The 17,561-nt window shown below is 39.8% G+C and overlaps 3 protein-coding genes across 4 annotated transcripts in view; 1 reads left to right on the plus strand and 2 right to left on the minus strand.

Moving 5' to 3' along the window:
• Nucleotides 1-1,302, minus strand: part of LOC126775354 (uncharacterized) — an 84,973-nt gene extending 83,671 nt beyond the window's left edge. The window contains exons 1-3 of the mRNA XM_050497226.1: nucleotides 1,294-1,302; nucleotides 1,085-1,214; nucleotides 270-350 (exon numbers count right to left, since the gene is read on the minus strand). Of these exons, the coding sequence (XP_050353183.1) occupies nucleotides 270-348 (79 nt within the window). The 5' untranslated portion in view covers nucleotides 349-350; nucleotides 1,085-1,214; nucleotides 1,294-1,302. The remainder of the gene's footprint in view (nucleotides 1-269; nucleotides 351-1,084; nucleotides 1,215-1,293) is intronic.
• The window catches only part of LOC126775338 (asparagine--tRNA ligase, cytoplasmic-like), an 89,531-nt gene that overhangs the window by 69,684 nt on the left and 2,286 nt on the right, over nucleotides 1-17,561 (plus strand). Inside the window, exons 2-9 of one of the 2 annotated variants that reach the window (XM_050497193.1) lie at nucleotides 13,149-13,222; nucleotides 13,304-13,651; nucleotides 14,332-14,552; nucleotides 15,458-15,576; nucleotides 15,955-16,128; nucleotides 16,559-16,687; nucleotides 16,765-16,909; nucleotides 17,298-17,402. In XM_050497193.1, coding sequence (XP_050353150.1) covers nucleotides 13,195-13,222; nucleotides 13,304-13,651; nucleotides 14,332-14,552; nucleotides 15,458-15,576; nucleotides 15,955-16,128; nucleotides 16,559-16,687; nucleotides 16,765-16,909; nucleotides 17,298-17,402 — 1,269 coding nt within the window. In that variant the 5' untranslated portion in view covers nucleotides 13,149-13,194. Of the gene's footprint in view, nucleotides 1-13,060; nucleotides 13,223-13,303; nucleotides 13,652-14,331; nucleotides 14,553-15,457; nucleotides 15,577-15,954; nucleotides 16,129-16,558; nucleotides 16,688-16,764; nucleotides 16,910-17,297; nucleotides 17,403-17,561 lie in introns of those variants that run through there. The other variant, XM_050497190.1, reaches the window with a different exon arrangement.
• LOC126775335 (glutamate receptor ionotropic, kainate 2-like) overlaps nucleotides 1-17,561 on the minus strand; it is a 102,264-nt gene that overhangs the window by 54,175 nt on the left and 30,528 nt on the right. The window lies entirely within an intron of this gene.

Consider the following 17,561-nt stretch of genomic DNA (forward strand, 5'->3'; position numbering starts at 1 on the left):
TATTTTTCGACTTCATTAGAGCTAATCTGTAAGAATAAACATGGAGCTCATAGTAGAATACGATCCTTAAATGTAAAAAGCAATGTCCGATATTGGTTACATCATTTGGATTCAATTCATCGAATCATTGGATAACAACCGTAAGTCAAATTTTTCAGTCAAGAGTGATATACGAATGCGAGTAATTTTCCACAAATTCGTAAATGTTACAACTATTTCTTACCACAACTAAAAACAAATAACCTAAAAAAATATTCAAAATAAATTACTTTCTTGAGTTAGCTGAAACAAAATCCTCTTAAGCTGTTCCCTTATGTCCTTGAATACTGAATTGATATTTAGCGCCATTACTGCAAATTGGCTCTCCATCAAAACCAACGCGCCGAATACAAAGCACCCAATAACAGACAAAAGCATTGCTGCAAAAAAATAACTTCTCAATATTTATCCTGTTAAAAAAAAACCATGAAAATCTCTATATCGTTACTTGACATGCGTTGCCGCACTTAAACGTATTAACATCAGAAATATCTCAATCATATGTATAATTGTGTCATATTAAGCCAAAAAAATTAGTCCAAGCATTTTAAAATTATAATCATACGATATAGTTGGATTTCGCATTGAAATAAGTTCCAAAGGGGAGTGGATATTCCTGAAATGGATTACATTGATTTTTTTTCTCGTTAATGGTTAACGGAATAAAGTTAAAAAAATATAAATGTTAATGTAACTTACATTATATAACGTAATTCCTTTTCATGTCAAAAATGTTAAAAACAATTTAAAGTAATAGAAATGAATAAGCAATTACATTCTGATTTTTTTATAATTAGATTTTTTTTATTCATTTCAAAATATTAAGTTACAGAATACTAAGGGAACCTTCGACTTATTTTTGCAGAATATATATTTTTTTACATTTAGTGCCCTCTGTCGCCTAATAAACAGGAGCGGGACTAGACGTTGTGCTGAACAGACCTGTGACCTACTTTTCTTTCCATACACAGGATATTTCTGAAAGTCAACGATGTATCCACCTCTTAACGTTTGATTACTTCCGGTAAGCTATATACATACTCACTAAGACGTCGAAGAAAACACAAAGAAAAAACTTCCGCTATCCATAGAATTGAAATTTCCAATCCAATTGTATAAGCTATCTGTGTTTTTTTTGGTCTAGATGAATGTTCTGTTGAAACATATTTTTTTATCTGAAACAATTGCAATATAATCGTTCCATTCTAATATTAAATATATAAATTAAGGTGTATTTAGTAACACATAATACACCTTATTTATGTACATTGTACAATTCAGGTAGCATTTCATTCTTACGAGACCTTTGACGTTCGCTAAACCCAATGAAAATGCGCACAGTATACCATTACTTATGTTATATATTTGTGTAAATCTCTTCGATTTTTTATTCAGATCCTCTAAATCAAATGATGTTAGAATAGAACATACGATTAAGTGTAAGCCTGAAAAAAATAATCATATTATTGCGTAACTAGATAAAAAATCATGAAATTATGGACGTTAATAGTTTAACAGACATATTCCTAGTATTATTGTAGCGTTGAAGTAGTAAAGGGGACGTGATACGTAGACGTATGTCCCGTCAACGGTCGACTTGAACCGAAGTGGCGCAATTCCATATAACTGCGATATACGCAGAGTCAATGCCATTGCGTCATCCAGGAGGTATTCTTCTTTTGGTTTCTTCATCGTCTTTGCCAAAATGTAATCTTTAACTGCCACGTATTCATATAAATACTTAAGTGTTATCTGTTATCCGTGCTTTATATTTTCAATCCGGTGATAAAACTTCACGTTGGAAAAACGAAGTTAAACGGTGGGCTGAAAATCTTTATTCTTCGCTTCAAATTTATATTTTTGTGTAATATCTGTAAAACAATTAATAATTTCAATTTTATTCTCTCTCACATAACGCAATGTCGTTGGTGATTTATAAAACAATCAGTACACATTACGTTATTATCTTACTGGTTCTAATATTAAATAAACCGTATCATATATAGATCTTAAAAGCTTAATGCAATGCTACCATTACATTACACTAGCTGGCCGTCCCGACTTCGTACAGATAAAATATGGATTCAAGTTTCATGTTTCTAGCTTTTAAGAACCAAGGCATTCATAGAAAATTATTTCCTCCTCTCTCTCTCCCGACTCCCATTCTTTTCAACGAAGCTATGCGTTAATAGTAAGTCAGGAAATTATAAGTATGAAATCTACAAATATTTTATCCGTGCAGTGACGGAGAAAGAATACATTTCACTGCCCCTCTCTTTCCCATGGGTGTCGTAAGAGGCGACTAAGGGATATCTGAGCGACCATCTGCTCACCTGGTGGTAGGATACTAACATCCGCCTGGCTTGTTACCACCGTACGCATGGTGAAAAACTCGTGAAGTGGCTTGCAGCCGCGTTTCGAGGTCAGCCAGCGTACAGCCAGAGCCCGAGCGAGTATTGCCGCGATGGGTGTTGGTCCGGTTGGAGACGGCTGTTGAACCAATGCCGGGGGAAACTGTATTGACCTGCCGGCCAGGGAGACCCGAAGAAACGGCTGTTCCGCTGGCCGCCCGTGGCATAGTACAGGGGCCCGAGCGTGCCTAACCAGCTCGTGAGGCTGCCCCACCAGGCCACGCATAATCTCGGGGTGGACCGTCGTGCCGGTTGGTGACCGGTAGGTGGGGTCCCGGCAGCCACTTCCGGGGGGGTTCGGGGGCCCTTCCGTCCGGCGGGTCAGTGTATTTTTCCTTTTGGCAACCACTTGGGGAAACACGCCTCCACACTTTGCCCATCCCTATCGTGGCAATACATCGCTCGCTTCACGTCTCTTTTCCATTTAATTTCTCCCAAATGGCGCAACAAAAAAGAAATAACGGTCGTACAGCGGTGCTCACCCCCACCATACCCTCGCTGTTTGAGGTCGAGTTCTCTAACATCCGAGGACTCCACACTAACCTCAACGCTGTCCACCACCATCTCGAGACAGCACGGCCAGCAATGTTGTTTCTCACGGAGACACAAATACTCCGTCCTGCCGATACCAGCTACCTTAATTATCCCGGCTACACGCTTGAAGAATCCTTCAAAGCGAAAGCCGGAGTATGCTTGTTCGTCAGGACGGATGTTTGCTGTCACCGACTGCGCTGCTTGGAGGACCCCTCCTTCTCCATGTTGGTGGTACGTGTGGACCTGGTTCGTCAGAGCCGAGTCTACGTGTGCCTCTACAGATCCCACAATGGTGACTTGGAGACAAGCCGACTATTTGACCATCTTAGTCGGGTGGCAGATGCTGCGCAAGAGCAATTTCCTAACGCGGAATTGGTGTTTTTGGGGGACTTTAATGCTCACCACGAATCCTGGTTGAAATCCCTCAAAACTGACCATGCTGGAAGGACTGCTCATGCATTTGCTCTCACACATGACTTGACCCAACTGGTTGATCAGCCCACCAGGATCCCAGACATTGATGGGCAAGCACCTTCTCTACTGGACCTTCTGCTGACTTCTCACCCGGTGGAATATCAGGTTGTGGTTCAGGCTCCTCTTGGCTCTTCGGATCACAGCCTTATTTCTACCAGAGTGCCACAGGCCAAGCTGCCGCCACTAGCGGTATGCAAACGTCGCGTTTGGCACTATAAGTCGGCGGATTGGGACGGTATGCGCGATTACTATGCGTCGGTCCCTTGGAAGGAACGTTGCTTCAGTGGGAATGACCCGACAGCTAGTGCCGCTGCTGTTGCTGGCGAGATCATGCTGGGAATGGAATACTACATTCCTAGCTCAGATCTCGTCAGTAGGAGTACGCGTAACCGTTGGTTCACTCGTGAATGTGCCGATGCTGTATCAGCTAAGCAGGCGGCTTATCGCAAGTGGATCAACGGCTGCATTAGCGGGGCATCTAACATTGACTCACTGAAAGCAAACTATAATAAAAATTCCAAGTCCTGTAGAAAGGCATACACGAGAGCGGATGCACAGCGCATTGTACAGATTGGTCATGACCTTGTTTCGCATCCTAGGGGCTCCCGTAGCTTCTGGCGTCTGACCAAGTCTGTGCAAAACAATTTCTGCCAACCTTCGCTGCCACCGCTCAGAAATCCGGACGGATCGCTAGCTCACAGTCCGCAAGAGCAAGCTGATCTCCTGGCTAAACTCTTTGCCGACAATTCCGTCATCGATGATTGTAGTGCACTGCCACCTACAATACCTGCATGTGGCCATACGATGCCTGACATTAAAATCAGGCAACGTGATGTGCGTGCGGAGCTGCAATCACTTGATGTACGGAAAGCTAGCGGTCCCGATGGAATACCAGCCATAGTGCTGAAGAAGTGCGCAGCGGAGCTGTCTCCTGTGTTAACGCGCCTGTTCCAACTTTCTCTCTCTTCGGGAAGTGTGCCGGAGGCTTGGAGAAGAGCTAATGTGCAAGCGGTTCCCAAAAAAGGGGATCGGTCTGACCCGGCAAATTATCGGCCAATAGCTATCACCTCAGTACTTTGTAAGGTGATGGAACGGATTTTAAACAACCAACTGATCCATTACCTAGAAGATCACTGTCTAATTAATGATCGTCAGTACGGTTTTCGACCAAAACGGTCCACAGGTGATCTTCTAGCGTACGTAACACACCTCTGGGGTGAAGCTATCGACAAGCATGGAGAATCGTTGGCTGTCAGCCTCGATATCTCCAAGGCTTTCGACAGGGTCTGGCACAGAAGTCTTCTCTCCAAGCTACCGGCATATGGTCTGCCTGCTCAGCTATGCACCTGGATTGCCAGCTTCCTACACAAGCGTAGCCTTCGTGTTTTAGTAGATGGTTGCGCTTCACAATTCTATGTAGTGAATGCTGGGGTCCCCCAGGGATCTGTGCTATCTCCCACACTCTTTCTTTTGCATATCAATGATATGCTCTCCCTTGGGAACATACATTGCTATGCAGATGATAGTACAGTGCATGGTGGATACCACGGACGCGCAGTGGCTGGGCGGGCGGAAACTGAGGAGAGGTGGGAGAATCTTGTCATTGAACTCGATAGGACGTTAGATCTCATCGCCAAATGGGGCTCTGATAATCTTGTTGAGTTTAATGCCAAGAAAACACAGGTATGCGCTCTCACGGCGAAAAAGTCAACATTTTCCCCTCTTCCCTCCCTCTGTGGTACTCCGCTGGTGATGCAAAGCAAAATCGCCATGCTGGGGATTGACGTTCGCTGCGACCTTAGTCCAAGGGATTACATCGAGGCTGTTATAAAAACAGCTTCACGGAAACTCGGAGTTCTGAACAAGGTGCGGCGCTTTTTCACGCCACAACAACTGTGCCTGCTGTACAAAACACAGGTACGGTCTTGCGTGGAATATTGCTCGCACCTTTGGGATGGCTCCGCTAAGTACCTACTTGAGGCCTTGGACCGGTTGCAGCGACGTGCCGTACGCATTATTGGCGACGTAAAGGTCACAAACACCCTTGAACCTTTACAATTGCGTCGTGAGATAGCAGCACTGAGCGCTTTCTATCGACTGTATCACGGCGAGTGCTCTGAGGAATTATTCTCTCTAATTCCTGCTTCCCCCTTCCTTCTTAAGTCCACGCGGGCTGGTTCTCGATGTCACCGCCTAACTGTGACATCAATTCCATCGCGAACAAAGAAATTTGGCAACTCCTTTCTTTGTCGCACTTCCAAAAAATGGAATTCCTTACCAGCTCACGTATTCCCCTCCTCTTACAACCCGGGTTCCTTCAAACGAGGCGTGAAGAGGCATCTTGCGGGCCGGCAAGGCGAAGGCGGCTAGTGCAGAACGTTTTTCCCGTCTGTACTGGCCGTCGTCGCGTTTGGACTCTACTACCACTTACCATCAGGTGGAGTAGAGTCATTTGCCCTCCCGGCGATATAAAAAAAAAAAAAAAAAAAATATCCTAATAATACAACGGTCTCTTTAGGCTTGTTACTAGTATATAGGCTGCAGATATCGAGATCCTAGTTTAAAACCTAAGGACCTAGTCAGTTCAATAAATATTATTGAATTCTCAGAAACGGCTCGGAGTTAGGAATTTATAAAATGTAACAATAGGTTAACGATGATGATACCAGGACCGAACTTAGAGATCCCAGGCCCTAGGCATTTTAGTATTAGTCAGTAGGCCCATTATTAGTAGGTCAAATTATATTATTTCTAACTGGGTGCCCTTCGGATGGCAGGGCCCCTAGGCCGGTGCCTTGTAGGAATAGAAATCCGGAGATGGGTGTTACCCTTCCGGGTCCGGAAAGGACGTAAAGCTATCGATTCTCCGCCTGATCCTGATACCTCGCTGTTAAGATATATCATTAATTAGTTTATTGATTATTTATAATAAATAAATATTCTACTGAATTATGAAAAAAAAAATCAACACTTACCTATATCTTGAGAAGGAAAATACCTCGTTTTCAATCATAAAATGTGTTACATTACTTTAAATACTCAACAACAACTAGTCTACAATAAAATAGAAAAAAATCCTATTGACTAAAATGTTTTATAATGATGTCTTCTGTAAATATGTCAGACTACAACGGTCACATAACATTATAAATTACCAAATAAGTGTCTTTTAAGTACAATATCTTCTATGAAATGACCCACTATTTATATTTTAATCTATATATTATAAAACAAAGCCGACCCTCCGCGTCTGTCTGTTTGTAAACTACCTAACATATATACAGTTATTACCAATGGATGTAGTAATTCATGAGGAAGGTTGAGGTGTGTAATTCATTATACTTTTGTGTAAATTGAATGTTTAGTGAAGATGTTAGAAAAAATCATGCCGACTTGGAGCTTTACTGGCGTGCCCTCTTAAACCAATAGAGGTATTATCTTTAAAGCATTTTATTTAGACCTATATTCTGTCCGTGCGAAGTGTAACTCGTACTATTATATAAGATGAAGTGTTTTTGGCGTGTAGGCTATCTTGAGATACTGAGGCGTATATTATGGAGAGACGGATCCAGGTATTAGGCTAGCCAATACTCAAAGACCGAAGGAATAATATATATTTATTTACGACACGTCACAATTGGTTGAGTACCCTGTACTGACTGATTGATTAATGTATTATAATAATCTAATAATAAATTGTTGTGATTTCGTCATTTCGTCATATGGAGTACAACTAAAAAGGCGATGTGCTGACGGCACATAGCATCCCCCTTAGAAAGAAATTAACAATTTTCTTAAAATAAATAAAAACCAGTAACAAACATTCAATACCTACATGAAAAATTTATATATAACAAAAGCAACCAAGGTACTCAAAAAATCTTAAAAACAATTAAAATCTTTAAACAAAGAAATTATAATAAAGCAAAAAAAATGTATATAATATGATCCTTTTTTATGTGCGTATAACATCAAAATATTTTTATAAAATTACTATTAATTATATTTAAAAAAATTACTAAATATTTCAATCTATCTGTATGCAAATCTCACAACAGGACTAACTACACGACCAGATCTCGTTGTCATAGGCTTATTGTTTTTATTAGCTTCTACCTTATTTGGAATTCGATCAATGCTATCTTCGCTGGTAATTAGAAACGCTGGCTTAAGGCGATCGATGCTTATTATTTTTTTGATACCATTAATCACTATCTTGAAATGTTTCGCTGATTTGCTTAAAACTTTAAATGGTCCAGAATAGGGTGACGTAAGTGGCTTCGAAACTCTATCACATCGGACAAAAACGTGTGTACACTCACTTAATTCTGGATATACAAATATAACGTTTTGTCTTAAATCTCGTTTCGGTAGCGATGCAATTTGCCTGATCCTAAAACCCAAGTTTTGCAAAAACGTTTCATTTTCAGTGATTTCCAGCTTTGTCGGCGAAAAGAAATCTCCTGGTAAACGTATGACTTCACCGTAAACCATCTCGGCTGCACTTATTCCAGTGTCATCGCGTAAGCTTGCCCTTAAGCCTAATAAAACTGACGGTAATTCGTTGACCCAATTGTCCGTATTGCCTCTACACATAAGGGCTGTTTTTAATGTTCGATGAGTTCGTTCGACGACACCATTTGACTGTGGGTGATAGCTCGTGGTTCTTATTTTAGTTATGCCCATTCTCTTAGCCAACAATGCGAACAAGTTGGATTCAAATTGACGACCTTGATCGTCGTAATACGCAATGGACATCCAAATCGTGCTATTCAGCCTGAATAAACAATCTTAGTTACCGTTTCAGCTGTAATGTCTTTAATTGGGTAAGCTTCTAGCCAACCAGTCGCTCGGTCTACCATGGTAACTATCGGTATAATATATCGGTAACCCTTACAAATAGTTAGTGGTCCGACAATATCCACGTGTAAATGTTCGAAGCGTTGACACTTAGGAAAATTTCCGATAGGTGATATTGTATGACTTTGCACTTTCGATCTCTGACAATCTAAACATGATTTGGCCCATAAGGCAACATCCTTATTCATCGCTGCCCAAATATAGCGATCGCGGATCAATTTTCTTGTTGTGCGAATTCCCGGGTGACTTGAGTCATGTATGGCTTTGTATGCTGTTACACGAAACTCCACTGGCAAATATGGTCGCACCTTATTAGTAGACACTTCGCAGAAAATAGGTATCTTGCTATTTGGCATAATAAGTTTCTTAAACTTTAAGTTCTTTGAGTCAAGTAACTTTTTTAATTCATTATCTTTTTCCTGAGCTTCTGCGAGTTTTTCATAGTCGATCGGCGATGGGGTATCGATGGTGGATATTCTCGATAAAGCATCGGCTACAATGTTGTCAGTTCCGCTGACGTGTTCAATCGATGTGGAAAATTGTAAAATGAAATCTAAATGTCTCAACCTTCTCGGTGTATCGTTTTTTCCGATAGCGTTCTTTTTGAAGGCGTAAACCAATGGTTTGTGATCCGTATAAATAGTCAGAGGACGACCTTCAATTAAATACCTGAAGTGCTTTATAGCCATGTAAATAGCTAAAAGTTCTCTATCATAGGTTATCGCTGTTGCGCTTCACTTAGCTTACTTGAAAAAAAATGCAAGTGGCTTCCATGAGTTCTCTTCTTTCTGTTGTAAGACGGCTCCAGCACAAGTAGCAGAACAATCAGTCATGAGTGATATATGAGCGTCTTGAGATGGAAAGGACAATGTAACGGCGCTTTTTAAGCTTTCCTTACATTGTTCAAAAGCATTTACGGAGTCGTCAGTCCAAGGAATAGGTGTCTTGTCTTTCTTCTTGGCGTTGTGCAGGAAACCATTAAGCTTTTCCTGAATGCTTGCTGCCTTGGGGAGGTGACGTCTGTAAAAGTTGAACATCCCTAGGAAGCGTCGTAGCTCGTTAACCGTATGTGGCCTTGGATACTCCGAAATGGTTTTCACTCGATCTTCAAGTGGACATAAACCTTTTTCTGATACGTGGAATCCGAGGAAGTCGAGCTCTTTTTTGCCGAACTCGCATTTCGACAAATTAATCGTAAGTCCGAACTGATTAAGTCGTTCAAAAACTTTCTTTAAATGAACTTTATGCAATGACGTTGACTCTGATGCAATAATGACGTCATCGATGTATAAAAATAAAAAATCCATGTCTCTAAATACGTCATTATTGAGAAAACGTTGAAAGGTTTGCGCTGCGTTTTTTAAACCAAACGTCATTCGAGTGAATTCGTATAGTCCAAAAGGAGTCGTTATGGCCGTCTTCTCGATGTCTTGTTCTGCAACTGCTATATTATGATAAGCTCGTTGGAGGTCGAGACGGGAGAACACGCATTTTCCTGCTAGCACGTAAGTGCAGTCTTATATGCGGGGTATGGGATATCTATCAGACTTTGTTATGTTGTTTAGACGGCGATAGTCACCACAGGGTCGTAACTCGCCGTTTTTCTTTAAAACTACATGCAACGGACTAGACCAGCAGCTCTTAGAGGGCCTGCAAATTCCCATATCCATCATACGCTGAAATTCGGCCTTCACTTTGACATATTTATCCGATGGTAAAGGTCGCGGATGTTCAAAGACAGGTGATTCTGTCGTCTCAATATAATGGACAACGGAATGGTATGGAGTCTCTTTGAAACACATTGTTTTCGTTATATTAGGAAACTCTGCTAATAAGTCACTATATTCATTAGAATAGTCAATAGTTCTCACTGATTGCTGAGTATTTAATGTTACTGAAGCTATCACGCACAAATTAGTAACTCTGTCTATTAATTTCCTTTTGTCAATATCCACTAATAACTTATGATAACCTAAAAAATCTGCACCTAATATCGGTTGCTTTACGTCGGCCATCACAAAATTCTAACGGTAAGGCCTTCGCAAATTAAAATCTAAATCTAGTGTCTTACTATCATACGTTTTTATTTCACTACCGTTTGCGGCATATAGTTTATAATTATCACATTTATTATCACTAAATAGTTTCTTAATATAAGGTAACACGGAAATGTTCGCACCAGTGTCCACTAAAAATCTGAGTCCACTCTTACTATCAGTAACACAAAGGCGGTGAGAAGGAGTGATGGTGCATATCTCCGCCGGCGATCGCACCACTTCTAGTTTCCCGAATTCTTGTCTTTTTTCCACGAACACGGCTCTATACATTTCTTTGCGCGACTATGAAATCGGTGATGATAATAACATAGCCAATCAGCACTTTCGGGCGTACGGCGTATTGTATTACGCTCTCGCGAGACTGAACGACGTCGTTTTTGCATACTATTGCATAAATTTCTCTGCCTTGACCATCTGAATATCACGTATGCGCAGGCTTAATTTAGCGATCTCAGCTAAAAAAAATGCGTTATCACTCGAACCAGGTGTTTGAATCGCGGAAATATTTGCAGGTCTAGAGGTTTCCATCACTTTGTCGGCCATAGCAGCTAATTTTTCTAGGTCTTTAACTTCACTTACAGCTAAGACCGCTCGAACCGAAGCAGGAAGATGACCTTGCCACATGACGAGAAGCGTATCGTCCGGTATTTTTCCACGCGCTTTTGATCGCCTAGATCCATACCGCTAATTAATTTTTGAAATTTGCTGGTTTCCGATTCCTCATACACTGCCAACAATCGGTTTTTCAAAGTTTCGAATTTCTTTGTCTCCGGTGGACACAAAACGATATCACTAACTTGCTGAATGACATCTTTGCTTTATTTACTGACGATGAGGTTAAACTTCGTTTCGTCACTCAGTTTTTGTGGTCCTAAAATCGCGTCACACTGCACAAACCACAACCTTGGCTGATCGTGCCCGAAATCCGGTATCCTTGACGAGACTGTCACTGAAGCAAGCTCCACAGCGTCGTTCTGAGATGCTGAATGAGTTGCACATCTGCTCTGCTGCGCGGCGGGGATACTCATTGTTGCTTTCTTGCGAGTCAGTACTTAGAAGCAGCTGGAATCTTTAAAAAAATCACGTCGTTCCCTGGATGAAGTCGGCCTTAGGGCTAGAGTGTAACTTTGTCCTTTTTTGCGTCGAGCCTCAGATCACGTCGGGCCTCAGATCACGTCGGGTCTCAGATCACGTCGGGTCTCAGATCACGTCGGGTCTCAGATCACGTCGGGTCTCAGATCACGTCGGGTCTCAGATCACGTCGGGCCTCAGATCACGTCGGGTCTCAGATCGCGTTGGGTCTCAGATCACGTCGGGGTCACCACTTTAGCGTGTAGGCTATCTTGAGATACTGAGGCGTATATTATGGAGAGACGGATCCAGGTATGAGGCTAGCCAATACTCAAAGACCGAAGGAATAATATATATTTATTTACGACACGTCACAATTGGTTGAGTACCCTGTACTGACTGATTGATTAATGTATTATAATAATCTAATAATAAATTGTTGTGATTTCGTCATTTCGTCATATGGAGTACAACTAAAAAGGCGATGTGCTGACGGCACATGTTTGTTTGTTTGAATTCGCTAATCTCGGGATTATATCATTAAAATAATATTTTTACGTTGGATAACATTATTGAAAAATATTTTAGACGATATAACATCAGGTTGCGAACAATGGGAGCGTAGCAGTAACGTTTAACGCAAGTAAAACAGCGTGGAGTTACTGGACTATTATAATAAGCATTGATTTCAACTTTTTGAAAGTCACTGTCCGATCGACGAAATCAATAATTTTCTTTTCCTTCCCATTTATTTGGGTTTTTCACATTGTCGGTAAAAACTGCAGATTTTACGACCACCTCACGCATCTTGTCTCTCAACCAATTCACCTTGGAAATGCTTTAGCTAGTGATTTTCTACCATACGGGTGGGTGGTTGAGGAACGATACGACAGATGATACTCAGGTGACAGGTGATCGGTAAGTAGTTATGTTATTAAAATACCTACTATGTATGTATATATTAAACTGAATTATTTCAATTCTAATAAAGAGAATAGTAAATCAAGTGACTCTCGCTTTATTCATTATCCATTGCGGGTTTAACTCAGTACAAATAGACGTGAATAGTTTCGATCACAAGAATATATTATGTAATGTTATATATATAAACTCCAATGATAATGTCATATTCGCTATCTATCCTCGAGGTAGAAATTAGTATTTCATTCTGATATAAAATAGTGTTGTCTTTGTTAGTAAGAAATCCATTTTGGAATAGAAACAGAGAAATAATAATTTTCTCATAGCATGAATTTCACATTGATGTTTTGTGATCTATAAATAAAGTTTCTATAAAAATATCATTAAGTAAAATCATCTCGTTACATTTAAATTTAACAAATTTGTCACTGTAGAAGCAACCCTAATAGGATTCAAATTTAGAAAATTAATGTGGCTCATATAGTGCAGTAATACAAATTTTAGTTCAAAGTGAAATGCATGCTTCGATTCAATGCATACAATGAAAAATATAGATGAATTGTTAAACGTCAGAATCGATGCATCGGTTAGATTTCAACTTTTATGCATCGCATCGAATGTGCTAAACATCGATGTATCGAATTATTCTTCAACAGACAATATTATCAGGTCCAGGTCGACTTCACTGCAATGCGTTTAACGTCAAAGTCGAAACTCAAAACGTAGTGGTTAATGGCTAGCCTACTTTACATTTTATAAAAATTTGTTACAAAGTGGTTAGTAGTTACTTTTTGCTTCAATTAATTAGTAATTTTCAGTTTTAAATCATGGCTGAAATAGAAAAATTAACGATAGGTGAGTACACAATTTTATTTCAAATAACCTAATAACAATAACATATTTCATTGACATACTGTATTAAAATATATTTTATAGGAGAAATTTATACTTCCGAAAAGACTGGCAGTGATAGTACTGGAGAGGGCTCAGCAGAAAAACCATTTAAAACAATCTTACAAGCCATGCGATACGCTGGCAAGGAACCGTTTCCGACTATATACGTGGACTCCAAAGAGGAAGGCAAACAGTACGACGTAGCTGCGAAATCGCAGTTAAAAAAAATTACCAAGATATGGAGTCGGGAGTGTTACAAGGCTGTTGAAAAAGTGAAGGTGGACGAAGAAAATGTTGAGAAGAGGCAGCAAAATTTGGACGAAGCTAAGAAAATTGTTTTAAAAGAGGATCCTTCGTTGCCAAAAGCCAAGACGGTGAAAATACTTCATTGTAAGATATTTTTTAATTATCTGTGATTTATAAATTTTGGAATACTCTTTAAAAATCTTGAGACAAACTAATTAAATTGCAATATTATATCTTTTGATGGTGATGACATATTGAGGTTCATGGCTAAATCGTAAAAAAAACTAATATATTGTTTCATAAAGTAACACAAGCTTTAATAACTTGCGTTTAGTCCTATAGGAATATTTTCAATGTATTGCATCATCTGCATGTTGCATGCATATATTTGTGCAATAAAATACTCATATTACCAATAATTTTCATCATGCATCTATTGTCATTTCAAAAAAGAAATATTTAAAACTGAGTCACTATAATCGTTACAATACAATTAATGACATTTAAAATATGATTTTAAATAGTAAATATTTTATAACAAAAAATGAGCTACACAAATATGATATCAACTTTAGACAGATCAAGCAGGTCATAGTTAAAATACAATATACTTAAAACAAATGGTGCTAAAAACAATGAAGTTAAAAGAAGATTTCCTGCCGGAGAAGTACCTCTAAATTTCTTGCCTGACAATGACTGCTGTGCGCATCCACAACCCATCATATAACAGTTTTAATTTAGAAAGCAGCATACCCAATTGAGAGGTATATACGGCTATAAATGATATGAATAACATTTAATTTAAAAATTATATTTCTTTTAAGCGGCTGAACATCGAGGGGAGAGAATATGTGTGCGTGGTTGGGTCCATCGTCTACGTCGTCAAGGAAAAGCATTAGCTTTTCTTACATTGCGGGATGGTACTGGATACATGCAATGCGTCTTACATGGCATTCTCTGTCAGACATATAATGCTTTAGTTTTGTCAACTGAGTCATCTGTCATTTTATATGGAAAACTAGAAGTTGTTCCTGAAGGCAAATCAGTGAGTCATTGGAATAAAATTATTAAGACTTGGTTCGTCATCATTCCCATTTATTTCTGAAAGTTTTTAACTTATTATTATAAAGAAACATGAATATCTAACTAGATAATTTTTTTTGTAGAATATATTGAAGGAGCAATTAATTTTCTTTTTACTTGTTTATTTCTTAATTACACATATAAACTGTACACTATAAAAATATAATTTTATGTATTGTATATTAAATGTACTGAAATATATTTTCATGTAAAACAGAACTGGTATATATTTCATGTGCTGAATTTGTGTTTATACATTTGCGTGGCAGTGCAGGAAAACATTAACAAAACCTGTCCAGAATCCACCAACCTGAATTGTGGCAGTCTGGTGGAATTACTGTCAAAACTACTCTTAAAAATAATATCATGTACATTTTATTATAGGAGGAGTAAAGATAAATAATAATCATTGAGTGTATTAAATGGCAGTTAAGTGGAATAGAGTTGTATTATAAAGATATAATCAAGAACTGTTTGTTGTGTGTAATATTTCTAAAGTTTGTTTATCTTTACTCCGCCCGCCATTAGAATATAGTAATCAATATAGACATTATGTAATAAATATAATTTATTTCACAAAAAAGTAGCGCAGAATACACTTTGGAATGCTTTGCCTGAGTCCATATTTCCCAATAGGTACAACGTTGGTGTCTTCAAATCCAGAGTAAACGGGTTTCTTATATGCAAGCTTGCTACATTATAGACCGTGTCGATGCTTAACATCAGGCAAGTCAACGGTCAAACGCTGGCCTATTAATAGTAAAAAAAAAAATTTTAGACCTTTACAAAAACAATTAAATGATTAAAACTAATTCATGTGTTATAAGCTTCATTCATTGAGTTATGTATTTGTTACTCTTTCCCAAGGCACCGGGAGGTCATGAACTGACAGTAGATTACTGGGAGCTAGTCGGCCTGGCTCCGCCTGGTGGGGCAGATGCTATATTGAACGAAGACGCTCTGCCCGACGTCCAGCTCGATAACAGGTAAACAGTCGTGAGAAAGTTTCAATGGCAATTATTCAGAATTGCTACTAATTATTAAAGTCTGTCTGGTAATATAATTATGTATGTTTAACAAGTTACTAATGGATTGGAAGCCAATAAAGAAAAAAAATATAAGCAATAATATTTTAATGTATATATTATCAAAGTGAAAGTTCTATAATAAAGGGATTGTTACTTTTTTATTGAACTGTTTCTTCTATTCAATAATATAATAAAAGTGTAAGTCCAAGTCCCGGTTGGTACCGGGCTAGATGAACGACTTGCGGTGACGTGCGGTGACGCGTGGTGACGTGTGGTGACGCGTGGTGACGTGTGGTGACGCGTGGTGACGCGTGGTGACGCGTGGTGTGCCCGCAGACACATAATACTGCGCGGCGAGAACACGACGAAGGTGCTCCGCGCGCGCGCGCAGGTGACGCGCGCCTTCCGCGAGCACTTCGCGAGCCGCCTGTACACCGAGGTCACGCCGCCCACGCTCGTGCAGACGCAGTGCGAGGGCGGCTCCACGCTCTTCAAGTTTGACTACTTCGGGTACGTTACTTATGTATAAACTTCCCACGTTTTATACTTTCTTTTTGTAGAAACCGTTTCAAAATTCGTAGCGTTGTTTAGAAAAAGTTAGCGGATATACAGACAGAGGAATTGAGCGACTCTGTATACATTATTGATTTGTTATCATAGATCATAGAAGTTAATTGTTGTTCCGATCAATTTGGTCGGCTACTTACTCAAAGAAGACAGGAGCTAACAGCGCAGGAATAGGAATCATTTCATTTCCTTAAACTTCCGTAGTCCGATGGGACGGAAATCAGTGCCCACCGGGGACAGATACCGCAACACCGTCGACTCTCTTAGTGCGGGATGCTCCTGATAATTAATTTCTTGTTATAGAAATTATTGACTGTCGAATAAATGTCGGTCCAAAGCGTATACATACTAACGTAGCCGGCGTGCCCCGCAGCGAGCAGGCGTACCTGACGCAGAGCTCGCAGCTGTACCTGGAGACGTGCCTGGCGGCGCTGGGCGACGTGTACTGCGTGGCGCAGTCCTACCGCGCCGAGACCTCGCGCACGCGCCGACACCTCGCCGAGTGAGTGCCGCCGCCGCGCCGAGCGGCCCGTCGCGCGGGACCAGTAATACTAACTGTACGATTGCTTTTGGTCACAGGTACAGCCACGTGGAGGCGGAGTGCCCCTTCATCGATTTTGACGAGTTGCTGGATAGGATCGAGGATCTCGTCGTCGACGTCGTCGATAGGGTCCTGGAGTCGCCCGAGGGACATTTGGTGTATGAACTTAACCCCAATTTTAAGGTAGTTTTATTGTAATAATATTTGTGCCATATTTGAAATTAGCTGCTTACATAGTATAAGTACAGGCTCAAGGGACACAACGTTTTATTTCCCCAATTTGGGGCGCATTGGCGATGTAAGAGATTGTTAATGCCAATGTGTTTCATATACACTGCTGCCGAAGTGCATTTACCATCAAGTGGTCCAGCTGGTATACCGATCTCACGCACACATTAACGCACTTGCAATAACATGTCTGACGCTGACGTCATCTGACGCTCAAAATCTTACGTTGACGTCATCTGACGCTCGAACTCTCGGAAACACGAACTAAATCTCTTATATTACATTGCCATTTTACTAAATCAATTTAATACCCTAAATAAATATATTTTTTTATTATTTCCAGAAACCCGTTAAGCCTTTTAAACGTATGACGTACGCAGAAGCCATTGAATATCTGCGTGCTAACAACATTACTAAGGATGACCAAACGTTCTATGAATTTGGAGAAGTAAGTATTATGTGATAATTAAAAAATTAATTGTTCAAAAACTAGTTAGACTTTTTAAGTACATAAATGTTCATATTAAATTGACATGTCCAGTCAGATATTTATAATAATATATTTCAACATCATTCACTTCATTTAATTTGGCATAAGCTTTACGGA

Source organism: Nymphalis io, chromosome 18, assembly GCF_905147045.1.
Source record: "Nymphalis io chromosome 18, ilAglIoxx1.1, whole genome shotgun sequence".
NCBI classification, from domain to species: Eukaryota; Metazoa; Arthropoda; class Insecta; order Lepidoptera; family Nymphalidae; genus Nymphalis; species Nymphalis io.